Source organism: Haplochromis burtoni, unplaced genomic scaffold (assembly GCF_018398535.1).
Source record: "Haplochromis burtoni strain Fernald_Lab_line unplaced genomic scaffold, NCSU_Asbu1 Contig_102, whole genome shotgun sequence".
Taxonomy (NCBI): Eukaryota; Metazoa; Chordata; class Actinopteri; order Cichliformes; family Cichlidae; genus Haplochromis; species Haplochromis burtoni.
In genome coordinates, this window is record NW_024582463.1 from 1,240,236 (window position 1) to 1,257,989 (window position 17,754).

The 17,754-nt window shown below is 42.7% G+C and overlaps 2 protein-coding genes and 3 non-coding genes across 5 annotated transcripts in view; 2 read left to right on the forward strand and 3 right to left on the reverse strand.

Moving 5' to 3' along the window:
* Positions 1–12,345, forward strand: part of prox3 (prospero homeobox 3) — a 13,745-nt gene extending 1,400 nt beyond the window's left edge. Inside the window, exons 2-6 of the mRNA XM_005927728.2 lie at positions 2,775–4,651; positions 4,763–4,870; positions 7,079–7,191; positions 7,753–7,858; positions 9,424–12,345. Coding sequence (XP_005927790.1) covers positions 2,775–4,651; positions 4,763–4,870; positions 7,079–7,191; positions 7,753–7,858; positions 9,424–9,597 — 2,378 coding nt within the window. The 3' untranslated portion in view covers positions 9,598–12,345. The remainder of the gene's footprint in view (positions 1–2,774; positions 4,652–4,762; positions 4,871–7,078; positions 7,192–7,752; positions 7,859–9,423) is intronic.
* On the reverse strand, positions 6,285–6,358 carry trnai-aau. Its single transcript has one exon. It is a non-coding gene; the product is annotated as a tRNA-Ile (tRNA).
* On the reverse strand, positions 6,564–6,637 carry trnai-aau. The gene has a single exon. It is a non-coding gene; the product is annotated as a tRNA-Ile (tRNA).
* Positions 12,346–12,661: 316 nt separating the features above from the next.
* tmem179ba (transmembrane protein 179Ba) lies at positions 12,662–17,444 on the forward strand. The gene is made up of 6 exons (XM_005927730.3): positions 12,662–12,913; positions 13,282–13,417; positions 14,177–14,373; positions 14,988–15,125; positions 15,715–15,793; positions 16,023–17,444. Exons 2-6 carry the CDS (start codon positions 13,319–13,321, stop codon positions 16,203–16,205), a joined length of 696 nt encoding a protein of 231 aa, XP_005927792.1. The 5' UTR covers positions 12,662–12,913; positions 13,282–13,318; the 3' UTR covers positions 16,206–17,444.
* Positions 16,398–16,479, reverse strand: trnas-gcu. Its single transcript has one exon. It is a non-coding gene; the product is annotated as a tRNA-Ser (tRNA).
* Positions 17,445–17,754: the final 310 nt, after the last annotated feature.

The following is a 17,754-nucleotide window of genomic DNA, read 5'->3' on the forward strand; positions in this document are numbered from 1 at the left end:
CTATCTATCTATCTATCTATCTATCTATCTATCTATCTATCTATCTATCTATCTATCTATCTATCTATCTATCTATCTATCTATCTATCTGTTTTGTCTAGCTATTGTTTTTTGTGATGTGTGTGTTTGTGCATCCTTGTGTGTGTGTTCATATTTTCTGTATTTTCCTGTACCTCTGTCAGTCCTTAAATCTGTCCTGTCCTTACATCTGTTCAGTGAGCTGTAGTGTATCCATCTGAAGTGGATTAGCGGTGTTATCAAAGCTAAGTAGGACTACTGCTCATGCACACGTAGGCACACAGACACACACATGCACACACACACACACACTTGCATATGCACACACACTACGTACATGCTGCTCTCACTCTATTTCACTCCACAAGGACCATTGACCATTGTTAGCCCTCTCTCAAGCCTCTTTTGCTTTTGTGCAAAAGTGTGTGTGTGTGTGTGTGTGTGTGTGTGTGTCTGTGTGTTCATGTGTGTGTTTGACGGTAAACACTCTGATCAAACAGTGCTTAACAAGCTGCCTGAACTGATAACAGAGAGAGGAGGAAGAGAGGATGAGAGAGGAATGGAGAGGAAGGAAAAGGGGTATCGGGGCAGAAATGAGGTTACACAGTGATATAAAATAGGAACTGGGATGTGTGTTTTTGATCTTGATTAAACAGTGAGATGTACTGTCGTTTATAAGCCTGGCATTCACTGGTCTCTGCTTTACAACCTTTTCCAGGAATTGTAGGCAAGCCATATAGCATTAGCCTGGGAGTGTAATAAGCACCTAAATTTTCCACCATACAGTGTTTTGTATTTTTTTTTCCAAACTTCTGTTATTGTGCGTGATCCACATCTATGTGCATTTATCTTCCTCAGTTTTCTCACATATAGTCTTCTTTGATACTTGCACTGTCTAAGACAACACACGTTCAAGCACAACAGGAAGGACAGCCTGAAGAGAGGAGGGCGATATGTGACAAAGATCATGAGCCAGATGTTAACCCTTCCATTAGGTCTTAGTTGGTGCCACAGGATGTCGCTTCCCTCACTGATGAAACTGATCTTTTCTGTGCCTTCTAGCTAAATGTACTCTCTTTAACACTGCCACAATGAACGTTTAGCTCTATACAAATACATTGGAGTTGTTTCTTTTTGCTATTAAAGTGAAAGTGATTGTGTCCTGCAATAGACCAGTGACCTGTTTTGCTGTCCAGGTAACGTTCCAGCCATATTGTTGCGATGGGCACTCATTCACTGTCAACCAAGTGCAGTCACAGATAAACAGAAACATTTGCTATCTAGCAGATATTTATGCAACCAAAACAGCCTCTGAGATTTTTGCCCTTACTGCAGTGCGCTACAATTGAATGGAACTAAAAATGACATTGGAAAAAAATGAAAAGCAACCAGAGCAGATAATCCACATAAAAAAGCCCTACAAACCTTTTTAGTAAGACCTGTTTCTTCTTTATACAGTAAAAATTTTGGTGACAGGGTCCCCAGTAAGGACGGGCGAGAAAGGTGTGTTTTATACACGGTTTTATTCACACACTTTTTATACTCGATCTTTGGCTCTCTGTGTGCCTCTCGGGTTCACTGCTAACAGTTTTGTGTTTTCTCGTCTCCGGCCCCACAATTACTGTCAGAGGAGAGGTTAATTAGACATGCCCAACAGGTTTGCTGCTCTCTTCATCAGACACTACTCCCCCAAACACACTGCTTCAACTCTCCCTCTTGTGACTGAGCCCAGAAACCACACCCCGCCAGCACAATTGTACACTGCTCAAGAACAATCATGCTGTATACCTATACTGTTATCGACTGGGTAATGTGTTAGAAATGAATGATGCCATGTTTGACGTAAGTGAAAATGATGAACCTACGGAGTACTGAATTCATTTGTATGGCCCCCATGTGCTTGTGGGATTTATCCCCATGCCCAATGGCAGTCAGGGTGCTGTTGCCTAGCCTGCAGAGGTCTTTGCATCCCTCCATTGATATGCCTCCCCAGATCATCACTGACCCACCACCAAACTCGTCATGCTGAATGATGTTACAGGCAGCATAATGTTCCCCACGGCTTTTCAGACCCTTTCACATCTATCACCTACACTCAGGGTGAATCTGCTCTCATCTGTGAAAACCACAGGGCGCCCTGCTAATTCTGGTATTCTATAGGAAATGACGATTGAGCTCCAAGCTGCCAGGCAGCGAGCACAGGGCCCACTACAGGATGTCAGGCCCTCAGGTCACCCTCGTGATGTCTGTTTCTGATTGTGTGGTCAGAGAGATTCACACCAGTGGCCTGCTGGAGGTCATTTTGTAGTTCTTGCAGTACTCATAGTCCTCATCTTTTTCCTCCTTGCACAAAGGAGCAGATACCGGTCCTGAAGATGGGTTAAAGACCTCCTAGGGCACTGTCCAGCTCTTCTAGAGTAACTACCTGTCTCCTGGATTTGGTTTTGCTGGTTATCTTATTATTTCCACTATAATCAATATCATTATCCAATAAGGTTGACTGATTTAATGCTGTACTCTGATTAAAAACTGTTTCTTTTCTGTTTTGAGCTTTAAATATTAAATTAAATACTAAATCATGTAGCACTTTCAGCACTACACACAAAACTATGGTCATCTTAATTATTGGTATGAAATTTAACCTCATGTATGTAACTTCATTTGGCTGCAAAACACTTGCTACTACTCAAAATATCGCAAATGCAACAATTATAATCCTTATTGTGTCTCTTTGTGTCCCTTCTGCCTCTCTACAGCCATGGATTCACCCACAGATCTTTTTGATGATTCTGCTCCCCAGATACACACATTTGCTCCAACTCTCAACTCCACAGATCTTGCTGGAATCCATCCTCAGGCTAATGCTGGCCGCCTTACTCCTGCCTTTAGACCCCCCGGCTTTCCACTGATCCACCATCTCCTCCAGCCGGGTGGAGGCCCCAGGAGGATCGGAGGGCTGCTGAACACAAGCCTGAGCACACACAGACACCTGGAGGACAGAAATGTGGAGGAAGATGAAGGAGAGAGGGATGGACACGTGGAGCAAAGAATGGAAGGGGGAGATGAGGGGGCGATAGAGGGAAAGGACGACTTGCTCGGGGTTAAGAAGAGGCACAATGACGCGGCTCTCGCAGTCGAATGGAATCAAGACATCCTGAAAGTGAAGAGGATGAAGCTGGAGAACCGACAGAGGGATGGAGAGGCCGATGAGGGAGGCAAACAAGGAGGGAGGGAAGAGAGGAGAAGGGAAAGGGAAGAGCTGAAAGAACAGCTGGAGGAGGCAAGGGAGAGACTGCAGGCTTTGCAGGAGAAAGTGTGGAGAGCTTTTGGGGAAAAGCACATGGCCGAGGATGAGAAGAAAAGGAAGCGCAGAAACGGAAGCAGCGGTGGAGTTGATGGGAGAGAAGAGGATGTAGGGCTAATAGAGGAGGAGGACATGACAGAAGGGATGTACGATGAGGAAGACACTGATGGCGGAGAGATGGAAAAGGAATCATTTTCCCTGCTTTCCGAGTCCCCTTTCGACAGCTTCCACAAACGGAAAGAGGAGCTGCAAAAAGACCGAGAAAGAAGGATGGAGAGAGGAAGAGGAGGAGGAGGGTTGCACTTGGAGGGTGTGATGGAGGGATCCGGGTTGTGGCTGGACTGCGGAGGTTTGGTCAGAGGAGACTGGGATGGCGGGATAGATGACGAGAGTGAGGAGGGAGGGCAGAAGTTTGCCGCGGCGCTGAAGCTGGAGTTGGGCAGCGCTGTGGCCCGGGTCATCGACCGAGTTCTCCGCCTTTACACCGAGATGACCGATTTCGCTCCTTCCTCTCCTCCCGCTGCCATCTCTTTTCTCCCATCTGATCCGGGAAGCGACGGAGGGAAGGAGAAGGCAGTGTGGATGGGGCTGTTAACGAGAGGAAGAAGAGAAGAAACAATGAGCGATAAGGAGGACAAAACAAGAGGGCAGGACGGAGAAAGAGAGAAGCAGCTCCACAAGATGAGCAACGGGAGCGCCCTGCCCCCGCGACCACCCCGTCGGACTGAACCGTCCGATTTAGCGATGCCACTGACTCTTCAAAGGTCACCTGACACGCGAAAGGCCTACCCACTCCTTGGCCCACCTCTCCCCACTCACCTCAATCCCTCTCACCCAAACCTCTCCCTGCACCACCCTTCTTTGCCTCGTCCTCCTCCCCTTTCTCACCCTCCCCTCTTGCCTCCAGCCTCTCAGCCCAAGGATCCCTCCTCCTCCTCCTCTTTCCACCCGTCTTCAACCTCCTCCTCTTCTTCCTCCTCTTCTTTCCCTGCGCCTCCCCCTCCTCCCCCGCCTCCGCCCCCTCCTCTCCCTCTCCCCTTGCTCCACTACTCAATGCAGCAGCTTTTCTCCCGCTCACTCCACCACCCTCAGCTCCCCCACCTCCCGTCATCCCGCAAAGACTACCTGAACTCTGACCCTTTCTTGGAGTTCTCTTCCCACCCATCGTCTCACCCCTCCTTCCCCCCGCTCCCCTTGCTCGGCCACCTGGACCCGTCGCTTGCACGCCACGCGCACGGGGGGAGAGAGAGGGAGCGAGTGATGAGGGGAGATGGGGGCATGCGAGGAGGAGGGATGGATGGAGGAGAGCTCTACCTGACTGCTGGGGGGATATCCTTTTGTCAGTGTGCTTGAAAGAATGAGGATGAGAGCTGTGTCGGTGTGTGTGTGTGTGTGTGTGTGTGTTTAAACATGTATCTCCTTAACTCACCTCATATGTACACCCAGGAGGGCTTGTCACCCTGCCATCTGAAGAAAGCCAAGCTCATGTTCTTCTACACTCGCTATCCCAGCTCCAACACGCTCAAGACATATTTCCCTGATGTCAAGGTGTGTGTACACCAGCTCAGTGCTGGAACGACAATTTCACTTCAAAGTGATTATTTTTTAACACGCCTCAAAGTCACACGGCAGTATATCAGCCACTGCGTTTTACACGCCTGCTCACTGAAGGTTTTTCTACATTGTTAAAACAATACGGACGACGTCGCAGCTATGAAATGCCAGTTAGGCCAGTTTGGCTGCTGTAGTATTGGATATTATGACTAAGGAAGGAGAATTGACTGTCCAGCATTTCTTTAAGACATGAATGTGAGTCCATATATTACAAAGACTTTAAAGGTTTCTTCGAACAGGCGTGGTGTTTACAACTGAGGGAAGAAGGACCAGAAGTTATTACTGCTGCAGAGACTTAAAAGCTTCCGAAATCTCCAGTTAACAGCCCTAAAATTAGTGCCCACCACACTGCTTCCTAGAATCTTAAGATTAGCTGTTTTGAGGAAATTATCAGGCGTTTGGATCAAATTGCTGAAAGAATTTTGTACTTCTTAATTTTTTTACAATTTAGTATTAAGTAAGCATAACAAAGGATGAGCATTAGACTAGTGGATATCTGGGCTGTGGTCTGGTGAGTCCAAATTTGATAGTGGTGGGTTCCAACCTCAATTCCTTTGTCTAAGATGAATAGATGATGTGTGCGTGCAGTTGCTACCACGTGGGGTTTTCAGATTACGCTGTTAGCAATTCATTCATAATTGAAGACAGCACTTAACGAGTGTTTGTTTTGCACTTCGTAGCTACATTGTTTTCTTTTAACAAGACAATGAGGCACATCTTTAAGGTCTTGATTTGAAATGATGCAGCGCTGCTTCAGATAACACGAATCCCCCAAAAGTATGCAAATGCTGCTGCTTCGAAGAATCTTGAATTTATTCAAATCTTTCATTACTACATAAGTTCAGTTTTGTTATAGTTGTGAGGTCTTTTAGGAGTTTCAAGGAAATGAGTAGTCCTTGAATGACTTTTGAGACATACTGTAGCCTAAACAAATACAGTTTGAACAATCTTCTAAAAAATTTAAATTGACTGTAAGACTGCAATTATTGTAAGGCCATCACTTAAATCACCTAATCAACCAGTGATATACTGGGGGAAACCAGGACATTTGTGCACTCCAAGTATTCAGATATAATAAAATCTTCAGTGATAATACAGAGACACAAAGTTTAAAAAAAAACTGCTCACTACTGATGGTGTAACATGTATATAAAAGTGCTTGAATCTTGTAGCCAATGTACCCATATTGCTGTGTGGTTTGATTTGATGTATTATAACAGTTTTCTTTAATTAACTCTCTACTAATAGATGCAGTAGAGTCCATATAATATTTACTCTGAAAAAATGACCAAGCGCTAACATGTGTATTGTACGTATGTAGTGGTTGGTGCTTCACAAAATCTGGAATTGGCCCGTACGGGGATCGAACCCGCGACCTTGGCGTTATTAGCACCACGCTCTAACCAACTGAGCTAACCGGCCATGTCGCAGTGGGTGTTAGTGGAGCACGGCCAGAGCTGCACAGCTCACGAGTTATTTTTGGAAATTTTGTGGATAAGTTAAAAAGCTGGTGTCACAGTTGGACATGTCGGGTCTCAAAGCTCGAGGTGTTTTTCATTTCATTTTTAATAAGATTTTCTTCTGTAAAGCATTTGTTTAAAGGTGCTCAACTGCTTGAAAACGTAGATGGCCCGTACGGGGATCGAACCCGCGACCTTGGCGTTATTAGCACCACGCTCTAACCAACTGAGCTAACCGGCCATGCGCAAACGCCAAAACTGCCACATATTGGAGACTGCATCCCAGACGTTTTTGTTTCCATATTTCATTGCACTTAAACGTGCATATGCTGCAATAAATTATTATCACAGGGTATCTCTTAATAAGGTGGTATTATCTGATACAATCTGCAAGCTTACAGTGATTTAGAAGCATAAACAGTGTGGAGTTGCAGAGATTATTTCTCCTCTTGGAGTCTGTGTCAACAGAAAACCTTAGATTAGGTCATTTACTTTAATGACCACTAAGGGGGGGAAGGGGGGGTATACAATGTCTTTTGAATGTAATTTGACATAACAAACAAAGTGCAATTAAGTTAGCTCAAGTCAGGTTAATTTAGCATATCATTGTAAGTGTTTAAAAAAGCACTGTTCTCTTGCTGTCCTCACCTGCTCACTTCCTCTCCTGTCATCCATGGTCTAGTTTAATCGCTGTGTGACCTCCCAGATGATTAAATGGTTCAGTAACTTCAGAGAGTTCTTCTACATCCAGATGGAGCGCTTTGCACGCCAGGCTGTCCGCGAGGCTCTCACCCGGTCGGTTTGGGTTGGCACTGGTTCATGTTAAACTCATTTTATTTGCAATACTTTCATTGTTTCAGTGAGCCTTATGAGTGTGAACATGTTGCCCCTGTTAGACGAGCTGAAGTAAAGTCTGATTTATACATCAGACATCATATATAACTTTTATAGAAATAGAGAATCACACATTGCATGATTGACTTTGGAACCGCATGAAGCATCATGGTTTCCTCTATGACAGATATTCAGTTCTGCTATAATCAAACGAATCATTGCAGCTGAGAAATAGATGTCTGCATTTTTTATATCGCTTGATTTAAGAGGTCGGAAAGGCTTATTGATAAGAATATAGATTTTTTTTTTCTGCGAGTGCTCAGGTGTTTAGACACTGTGGCCATGTTGATGTGAACTCATGATGGTAGCGAGTAAAACAAATAGCAATGGGCATAAAACATGACTGCAAAAAGTCAGAAACAAACTGAAGCTGAATATCATTTATGTAAATTATACATGGTTCTCTTATCTGTTTTTTATTGTGAGTGTATTTAAATGAGTTTGTTTGTCTCTGTAACACAGGGATGGTGCGCCTCGTATTAGCCGAGAGAGTCAGCTGCGAGTGGGACGTGATACGGAGCTTTACCGCATACTGAACATGCACTACAATAAAAGCAACATCTACCAGGTGAGGAGACGCTCTAGTTGCAGCTTTCAGCCTACCCGTTGTACGACTGGACTCAGTCCTTGGGTGGGGATGTGAATACTCCTCAGCCCTAAGTACAGCGCTAATGGATTATGGATCTTTATGCAGTGCTCCTGTGTTTAAAAGAAAATACCAATCAAGTTAAAGTGCTGTCTACAGTGTCACGGTCTTGGGTCATGTATTGAAGGATAACTTGCACTCTGTTTTTGATGTCTTTTATAGATTGTCATCTGGAATGCTTTTCAAGGTTCACATACATGCCTAACGCAAGCCGTTGCTGATTTTCTTAAGCTCAGCGGTCCTTTGAGTTAAGATCATTTGATCTGAGCTGTTTGACCTTCTTGAGCAAACAGTTCTTAAAAACATTTAATGCGTGTTCTGAGCCATTCTTATTGAAAATCAAATAAAAGTCCCACTTTGTGCAAACCAGGTGAGGATGGCAGGACTCAAGCTGTTTTGTCCTTCAGAGGTCAATAAAGTGCCAGATATGGCTGCTGCTTGGACTCTGAATGAGGTCCTGATCTGATATTAATTGGTAAGCTCCGAGCAGACGATAAGTCTAAGGAGGAAATAAACCTCAATAAATCATGTATAGCATAAAGATGAAGATATACAATAAAAAGATACTACACCGCTGAAATGAAAAGCACTGGAGCTTGGGGTTATTATTTCGTGTAATGTGCTATTACCTTTAGTGAGCAGAGAAATTATTTTACTTGTATGAGTTTGTGCATGAAAAGGAAACAGAAAATGAAGCACTGTTATATCTCACTGACCTGCTGAAGGACACACACTATCATAAAACAATCATCGCACATTAGTTTCCAATTCTACAGATGATGATTAATTTTATCACCCAAGGTGATCTGTTATTCGTCAGACGTCATTGGATTTAAAAAGGTATTGAGAACGCGAAAACTACTATGGCTACAATGTATCCCGGGAAACGTTCAGGCAGCGCTGAAAAACCGAATCACCTCTGTGATCGTAAAAACAAAGTCACAAGGTTGCTCGAGTCTGAAAAGTCACTCTCGCCTACACAAAGCTTAAAGCTTTGTGCGGTTCAGCTGTGAATAGATCGTGTTCCCTTCTAACGTGTTTTCCGTCATAGCGGCGAAAGAATAGGTCCATTTATTAACAATAATCAATGAGAAGTCTCTACGTGCTGTGATAAAGCTGTCTGCTTTGACAGACGCGTTCAGACAAACAGAGACAATCAAAGTCACAGTCTGTATTTTACCAAAGTGGGTGAAAACACCTGTGAGGGTGCACTGAATGCACATTATAATAACAGGTATTCTAATGTTCTTCCTGTGAAACTATTCACTGCTCAACAACGCTTATGATATTTTTAGAAAGTACAGAGACAATCAAAACCTCACATTCACTGAAAAACACAAGTTTCTCAGATTTAAATCCCTTTAGATAAGGTAGATAGATATGTGACTGACAGATTCAGATAATAAACTAAAGCGAAAATGGATTTTTCTCTTCCAGAAGACTTCCTAATAAACATTTCCTCCTTGACATCATATTTTTGTGTGCAGGTTCCAGAGAGGTTCATCGAGGTGTCTGAAGTGGCTCTGAGAGAGTTTTACTCAGCCATTTGGACGGGGAGAGACAGCGACCCCTGCTGGAAGAAAGGAATATACAAAATTATCTGTAAACTTGACAGTCCTCTACCAGATGCATTCAGGCTGCCAGGTTGTCCAGTTGGCTAATGATTGCACAGCTTTTACCTGGTCCGTGTGCACAAATGCATGCTCAGACATAATTTGACTAAAACAAGGCATTAAATCATTCAGAAACTGGTACATTTCAGACATCGCAAACTGATCTGTAACCATCCAAAAGATCATTTAGAACTATTACAGAATTTCGACTGACTTGCAGAGGAATACATACACTTTCTCATACTGACAGGCAGGTTTTGTATACAGGCTCAACAGCAATCCCCCAGTGCTGCAGTCTTGTGACCGCACTTATCAAGGAACGTGACCATACCATTGAATTAAAATGGACAGAGCAGGAATTCCTTCTCCAAACATTCTTCAGCAGCCAGCTTCTTGCATGAAATCTAAAGCTATTATTAAAAGCACACTCTCACAGTAGTTTTGTGAAATAGACACAAAATACAATTTTTGAACTTCACGTTCATGGAAACAAATTGACTCTTTTCTTTTTTTAGTGTGGACATTGACGCAAAAGTCAGTCACATAGCAAAGCTTCCAGTTTCCAAGAGCACCAACGTACATGATAAGACGCTTCAGGTCTGTTGTTGGCGTAAGCTTCAGTTTCACTGAAGAGGGTTAGGGTTCAAATTCAGCACTGCTTTCCCCGCTGATTTTTCAGTTGCTGTTTCATTAGCTGGGACCACATCCTCATTTTAGGTTTGACACCATTTCTGGTAGATAATGGAACATGGCTTGAGGATGAATTGAGGCTGTGATTTGGAGAAGGCCTCAGAGGGGACTGACGATGACCCGTGGGCCGGGCAAATCCCGCTGTACTAATGAGAAGTGAAGAAAACAAGAACAAACAGCTTGTAGTTGCAATGGGGGGGTCACATATAGACAGAGAACTGGAGGTGCGGTTACGCTCAGATAAATTATCTCCGGTTGGTTTGGTTTAAGGGCCAGAACCACTTTCTAGGATGCTGCCATAAATAATATTTACGTTTAAAACAACGTTTTAAAGTCTCATTAAAAAAAATGACAACCTTTACATCCAAATTTGAGCAAGAATGCTGTTCTTACTGCTGGAAACCAGAAAAGTCAAAGCTTCAGATTCGCTCTGACACACAGTCCGAACGCGCATCACCTTTGACGATTAGGTAACCGGCTCCTCTGGCTTCATCACTAATGAGCGGTGTTCCTACTCGGAAAATCGCTGCTAAACATTTTAAATATAAAGCAGCGATGTTGCTGTGCGATGATTAACAATCTCGCACAAACAGTACTTAACAATCACACTCAAACATTTCAGGGCTGCCCTCCCTCAGGGGGCGTTCATCATGAAATGACCTTTTAACGCTGCCTTGTGTGTGGGCTTCTCCATCAGGATTTTATCTTTCATTTTTATTTTCTCTCCAACAACATCGTACCGTCAGGTTTCATCCGAAGTTCAAAAGATTAAGATTTTCAAAATGAAGTTGATCTTGTTTCACGGCACGATCTGGTCGGTGGGTTTTGGGGGTTTTTTTGTTTTTGCTGCTTGTGTATGCCTCTCATCTCTCTGTTCAGTATTAAATTATTATCAAGCTTTTGTACATGCAGTCAAATCAAAACAGCTGTTCTTTCAAGAGGGACATTATATTGAATTTAAAACAGTATAATTAATGTTTTGTTCTTTCCTTGATGTGCTCTTATTGCTGATATATTTACGTATGTTTTTGAATTCTTTTTAAAGTGTTGCTAATCTAAATAGTTCACTTGCACAATAAGTATATATAATTATATACAGTATATATCAACATTTGTTTTCCAAAAGGGGGAAACTTTCACTCTCTCCGCTCTATATCATGACTTTTATCTCGAGGAAAGATGGGTTTCTCTTCAAGAAAATGTCGACCGACAGCCTCGACCTATCCGTGACGTGTTATCAAGTGCATGTTTCCTACATTTCCGTTTTGCGTTGTAATCTTTTATGTCCCTCTATTTTATATTGTACATAGTGTATTCTTTACTGTAGATCTGTGCCTCGTTCAGACTTTGGTGAATTTTGATGTTTAAACTTATCATGAATTAAAGAGATACAAGGCTTGTGTGGTGATTTGTGGATACACACATAGACAAACGGAAGCTTTCTAGTGTTTGGGTCTTGGGGTCCAACATTTGTGCCAGCATGCATTAAGGCTTCAATCTAAAAACACCTTCACATGCTCACTGACACTAATACTTTATGATGGCTCTGCCCGCCACTTAGTCTCGCCTCCTGAGACAGCAGCGCACACACACAAACTCACACTGGCATGTCTACTTTTTTTCCCCCCAACAATGAGTCCAGTCACCTAGTTAAGTGAAGTTACATTCTCAAAATAGTAGTATTATTTTGGTATTTTTGCAAGACTTTCTTTGTCCACATTTAAGAATTATTTGTGAAAAATCCTCGCTTCTTTCTATTTATCAATCCATTCATCAGTTTATTACCTTCTGTCTTGTATTACCTTCTGCAACATACCATTTGTTTTTCTACTTACTTTTGTAACCCAGTGGTGTAAATCACATAAACAATTCCTATGAAAGCTAACAGCGCTGATTCATAATTCTGAAGCTCCTTTCTAATGACATATCATTAGAAATTGTGTGGCATGTTATTACAGAAAACAGTTAGTTATTTCTAGTCAGCCTTGAATGATGTAACACTGGCTATGTGTCAGGAATTAGTAAGCTTATTATTAGTGCAGAGGTGAATCTGACATGCTTAAAATGTTTGACATATACCCTATAAAAATGACATGGTCACAGGACACAAAGTCACAAGGTTTCATTAAGCATTCTGGGAAGGAAGCAACACACACACACACACACACACACACACACACACACTGTGTCTAACTCTAGCATTTCATACCTCATAACCCTCGAGAAGCTCAGACTTTGACTAACTTGAACCATCTACATATTTGAGACAATGCAAACATGCAGTATTTGCTTCCGCATAATAAAAATAATTATTGCGTAAATATAGGCGTTAACATGAGTGAAATAACACATATATCTAGCTGTAGACTTTCAGTTTATCTTTCTGGGTCATCAGATGAAACCAACTGATTGAGCGAAGAGAAACGATCTAGGGCCTGTATGACAAGCAGTGTCCACGTGTGACAAGTAAGCTGTTTTTTACGCATTCACGCGCTGCGGTGAAACTCCGAGGAAGCTTCTATTGCTGCTCGAACTAATATCGAGAAGAGAGTTTGGACGTACGATATTCACTTTGGACTGTTTGACTGCGGGTGAAGGTAATAAAAAAGATACAATATCACCGGAAATCGAACTGTTTGACCTCCAGAATATAACCCAGCTGAAGAACACACGGGTAAGTTAAGTCAGGCTTAAAACATTTTAAATCATGTTTTTGAGACGTGTGGCAAGGTCGTGACAAATATATGAGACATTTCTTTATTTCTTGATTCATTTTTTTCCACAATGTTCTGGCAGTCTGCGGTTAAATAAGAGTACAGTCTATTTAAACAAACAACTGACACGTGTTAATCTTAATGGAAAACATTTTCATGTATTTTTTATTGATTAACCCGGACACGTTTACTACTTTGCCTTGCCTTGTTTTTAATCAACTCACTGTCTTCTTAATATTTGCGAATCGTGGTTGCTGGAGGCTTGGTATTTTATTGTGAAGGAACTAACCGGAAGTTGTTTGCCTTTTTATTGCTACCTTCACGGCAGCTCTTTTCTCTGCAGACGCGGACTAAGCTGCTGCTGGATGATGGCGTTAGCGGGGCTACTGGTGCTGGAGTGGGGTCTCTACATCAGCTGTTTTGTCTGCGGGATTGTTACCGCAGCGTCTGTCACCATCGTCCAGGTGACTTTTCTAAGTTTTACTAACCTGCTCCATATATTACATGTTGTACGCGTCCTCTTCCGGGTGGACTTACTTTGTAGTGCGTTTGTCTATCCCAGAAAGTTTAACAAAAAAGAAACAAACTTCTTATTTTATTTTTTGAAGAAAAATCCTTTAACCATAATTCAGCATACAGTGTTACAGATTTATATTTTCAAGCTACTATAATTGTTTTCGCACAGCTGCGCAGTTTTCTGGGTGTTACACGGTAATTAAAAGCAGCGCGAGGGATTAAAAAACTGACACGCGCTTCCACTTTCACTCCAGTTCTGCCCACTGTGTCATTGCCTTCGGCATTTCAACTCTAATTTCTCCACATTTTTAATGTTTTTGGACTGTAGACATCGGAGAAGTTACTTCTCGAAAAATGTACCACAAACTTTTAGCGAAGTGTCACACGAGCATTGTTGTGTGTCAACAACTGTTCGTTGTGTTAGCTTAACAGACGCTCGGAAATGCGTGATATGCACGTGAAATTGTGAACGTGCGTGTGCGTGTGCGCGCGCAGGTTTTTAACTGTACCTCTAGTTCGGATGCTTTGCTCATCATGTGACCCAGACGCCTCTCGTGCCCAATTTGGCTCCCTGCTGCTCATTTATAGACGTCAGATGCAACCGTTGATGCGCTTATTGTAGCATCCAGCAAAGCGCTTGAAGCGGTGAAGCGGAACTCAAGCCTTTTAGTGACCCCCCCAAACCTCTGTCTCTCTTTTTTACTCAGGGTAATTTCGGAGGTCACTGTATGCTGTACGGAGCGGTCAGCTATAATGCCACGTCCAAGCTCATCGGAGTCCAGTCGTCCACATCCTCCTCTTTGTGTTACTTTGTGTCGGCCATATCAATCATGGTGGCAGTGGTGTGTTTCTCTCTGTCTGTGTACTGGGTGTACACTTTCTGCAGCGAAGGGGAACTCAAAAGGTGACCACATGCTGTGTGTGTGTGTTTTTCACGACAAAGTACAGAGTTGCAGTGTTTGTGTGGGTTTAAAAACAATTTTAATCGTCAGTGTTTTCCTTCAAATATTGCATAAATGCTGGCCTGCTCTGTCATTGTGTCGTTCTTTTGAGCTTGCCAGCCACAAGAAAGGATATTTTAAGCATCTCGTAGACAGAATTTAACAGATGTCTGCGTGCACTTTTAGGCTGATTTCTTTAGTTTAAACTGATTGATTACCCAGGAAAATAAGTGTGCATGTAAACATTGTTCTCTGTAGCCAACATAAGCAAAAAAAACTACAAATACATTTAGAAAAAGTTGAATTTTTGTCAGAGGTTTAAACTGGCATCATTTAAGTAGCTCCTGAAGCTGAACTTAAAGTGAAATCGTGTGTCGCCACAGCGATGAAGCACAGAATAAGCTGCAGAGCTGATACAGAGAAGCAGAAATGCATGTGTCATACCACGGCATGGCGACACAATCGCACATTAGCTTGCATTTTGTAGTTTGACATCCTTCTTCTGTTTTGCCTCACTTTAAAGAGCACAGTGCTGTTCTCCCGCTCTTATCTGCTTGTTTTTTCTCCTCCTTCACAGGGAGAATGTGTGGATGAACGTGCTTATTGCCGTCTCCGGCGTTTTCCTGTTCTTCCTGCTCGTCACGGGCTGCATGTTGAAGATCGGGCGCGACACGCTCTGCTCGTCTGTCACGAAAAACGTCCCCAACACTACCAGGTGACACCTGCACTCATCCACACCTGGCACAGGACCAAACGCTTTCGTCAACACTCGCATATGAAAATGAAAATAACATTTGAAAGCTAGGGAGCGTCACTTTGTGTTTTTCCCCTTTTTCTCCTTTCCAAAGCTTCACTTTACCCACCCGCCCACGTTCTCTTAGAGCTCTATATGAAGCCATATGAAGGTAGATTTAGTTATAACCATCTAGTTGTTTTACTCTTGGCCTTTGTCTGTCTTTCAGGATGCCCTTTTTCCTTTTAAAAATGTCATCAGCACACAGTTTTTCATCCTTGGCTACACTGTAATCCTCTGAAAGGGCGAGCACTTAAAAGAGAAGCAAAGACATGCATGGTGTTGTTAGTTTTTAATTGCTTGTTTTGAGCTCCACTTACTTTGATGTTATGTAACTGCAGCTTTCCACTGCTTCCTCTGACAAAACTGCCTGCAGTTTTTCTATTTGTTCATAGAATCAGTGACCAATAATCAAGACTAAATTCATATAAGACAAATCCAAAATGAATTGAATCATAACCCCGGATTTCTTTTAAACTGTCTAATGCTCAATGTTTTTCTGTGTGCAAAGTTGTGAAAAAGCCCAGTCTGAAAAATGGGCCAGCCCACTTGATGGAGAGAGGTTCTACAGCAGTCTACATAAAGCTGAGGTCGGTACTTCATTCACTTATTTTATGCTTTTGGCTGGAGTCACATGGTCCACACATACTAGCTACTGTAATGCTTAACATAAAGAAGCATTATTATGAACTGGAGTCCTGCAACACTACGAAAACCCATGAATAAAGAGATGTAGTCAAAGTTAGCATATCATATGTGTTCAGATTTAGGTAAAAGAGCCTCCAGTACATCTTGCGTGTCATGTTGTTTCCTTCTCAGACGGCAGTGTGGATCAACTTCTTCTTCTGGCTCATCATCGGGGTTTTGGTGATCATCCAGAGGCGTCGGGGCTCAGCGTCCAAGCTGATTGGAGCCGCACCAACTGGAAGCCTTTTCGGGGAGACGGGTGTGACGCCCGAAGAGACTGAGCCGTTTTTCAACCGTCCCGGAAGGCCCCAGTGAGAACGGGTGTGAGCGAGGGGGTTATAAAAGCACATAAGACCAAATAGTGGGAGCGGGTGTGGAAAAAGGTTAAATGAAGTGTTTTAAGGATTTCAGTGAACAACATTTTGAGAATGCACGTGGAAGGTTTTGCAGATATTAGATTTTGGGTTTAACAGTATGTATAAAGCACCACAAAACCAAAACTCCGCTCGACGAGGATGGGATTTGAACCCATGCGTGCAGAGCACAATGGATTAGCAGTCCATCGCCTTAACCACTCGGCCACCTCGTCACCTGAATGCACAAGCATGCAGAGCCTGTCTGTCTGTGTCAGGACACACTGGAAACACTGAAGCGCTGTCAGGCGCTGGTACTGAATTTACCCATTTCCCACATCTCGCCCGCCGCGTCACATCTGCGTCTGTGGACTCCACAGAAACTTATCTGTTTTTTATTCAGAGCGAGCTTGTGTTGGGTTTGTTTACACAGCCAACGAACGGGAGGGTGTTTATCACAAGGTTTGATTTTATAATTTAACTGTGCTCAGATGTACTTTTGACGAGTAAGACTAAGAATTTTCTACATAAAACAATTTTTTCTTTTTACTGATTTCACAAAACCGGAATCTGCCATAGACTTTTTTTTAACACATTTTATTTTTGTTGACTGTAAAATCCTAAAACACTGCATTGTCTTCAAGTTTAAGGTGTCGACACGTGGCTTTAAAGATCGCTTAGTATTGATCTGTGTGGTGATTATGTCATTAGAAACTAAAAAGAAATAAAAAGAAAAACAGGAAGACGTTTCACTGTTTTTTGATTGTTGATTGTCGTGTGACACTGACTTTTACAACCTTTAACCAAAGAAGCGTCTGAGGCTGTTCTGCTGAAATCTGCTGCTGGGTTCATCCTGATTCAGTATGCTTCTTTTTGATGAATTAGTTTGATTTGACTTGAAAGATTTGTTGGTGACCACAGGTAGTTAGCTTACAGTGCCACCGTCTGATGAAACACGCTGCAGCTGAACACTGGAAATAACGTTTAGACGTTAAAAAATTGAAATTCTAACCTTTCCTAAGCTCGGGCCTGACGTTCAGTCAGGTGTGCTTCTTACATCTGACTGTGTGTTTGCAATGCTGCGCTTTATTTGTGACATTTCTGGACATGCTCATGTTTGTTGTGGGGAACAGGCATATGGAAACGTTGAATAATGTCTCCCTCTGGTGGCTAATAATAAATAAAGATTCACTTGCACCAAGTCATGTGGCTTTATTGTCAACCGTGTGCAGTGGTACAGTACACAGTGAAGCGAGACAGCGCTCCTCCAAGATCATGGTGCTACATGTCACAGAAAATCAACACAAGACTACATAAAGTGCAAGTGCGCAAAAACTGCAAAAAAACCAAAGTGCAACACCAGACAGAGCGATGCAGACGCAACAGTGCAATAGAAAAGTGCAACAATGGCAGTGCAAAAGACTGAGCATTGTGCAAAAAGTAGCTTAATGGATGAAAGTGTGTGTTTGAGATAGTGCTTGGTAGTGACGTGTGTGTGTGTCAGTCCAGGA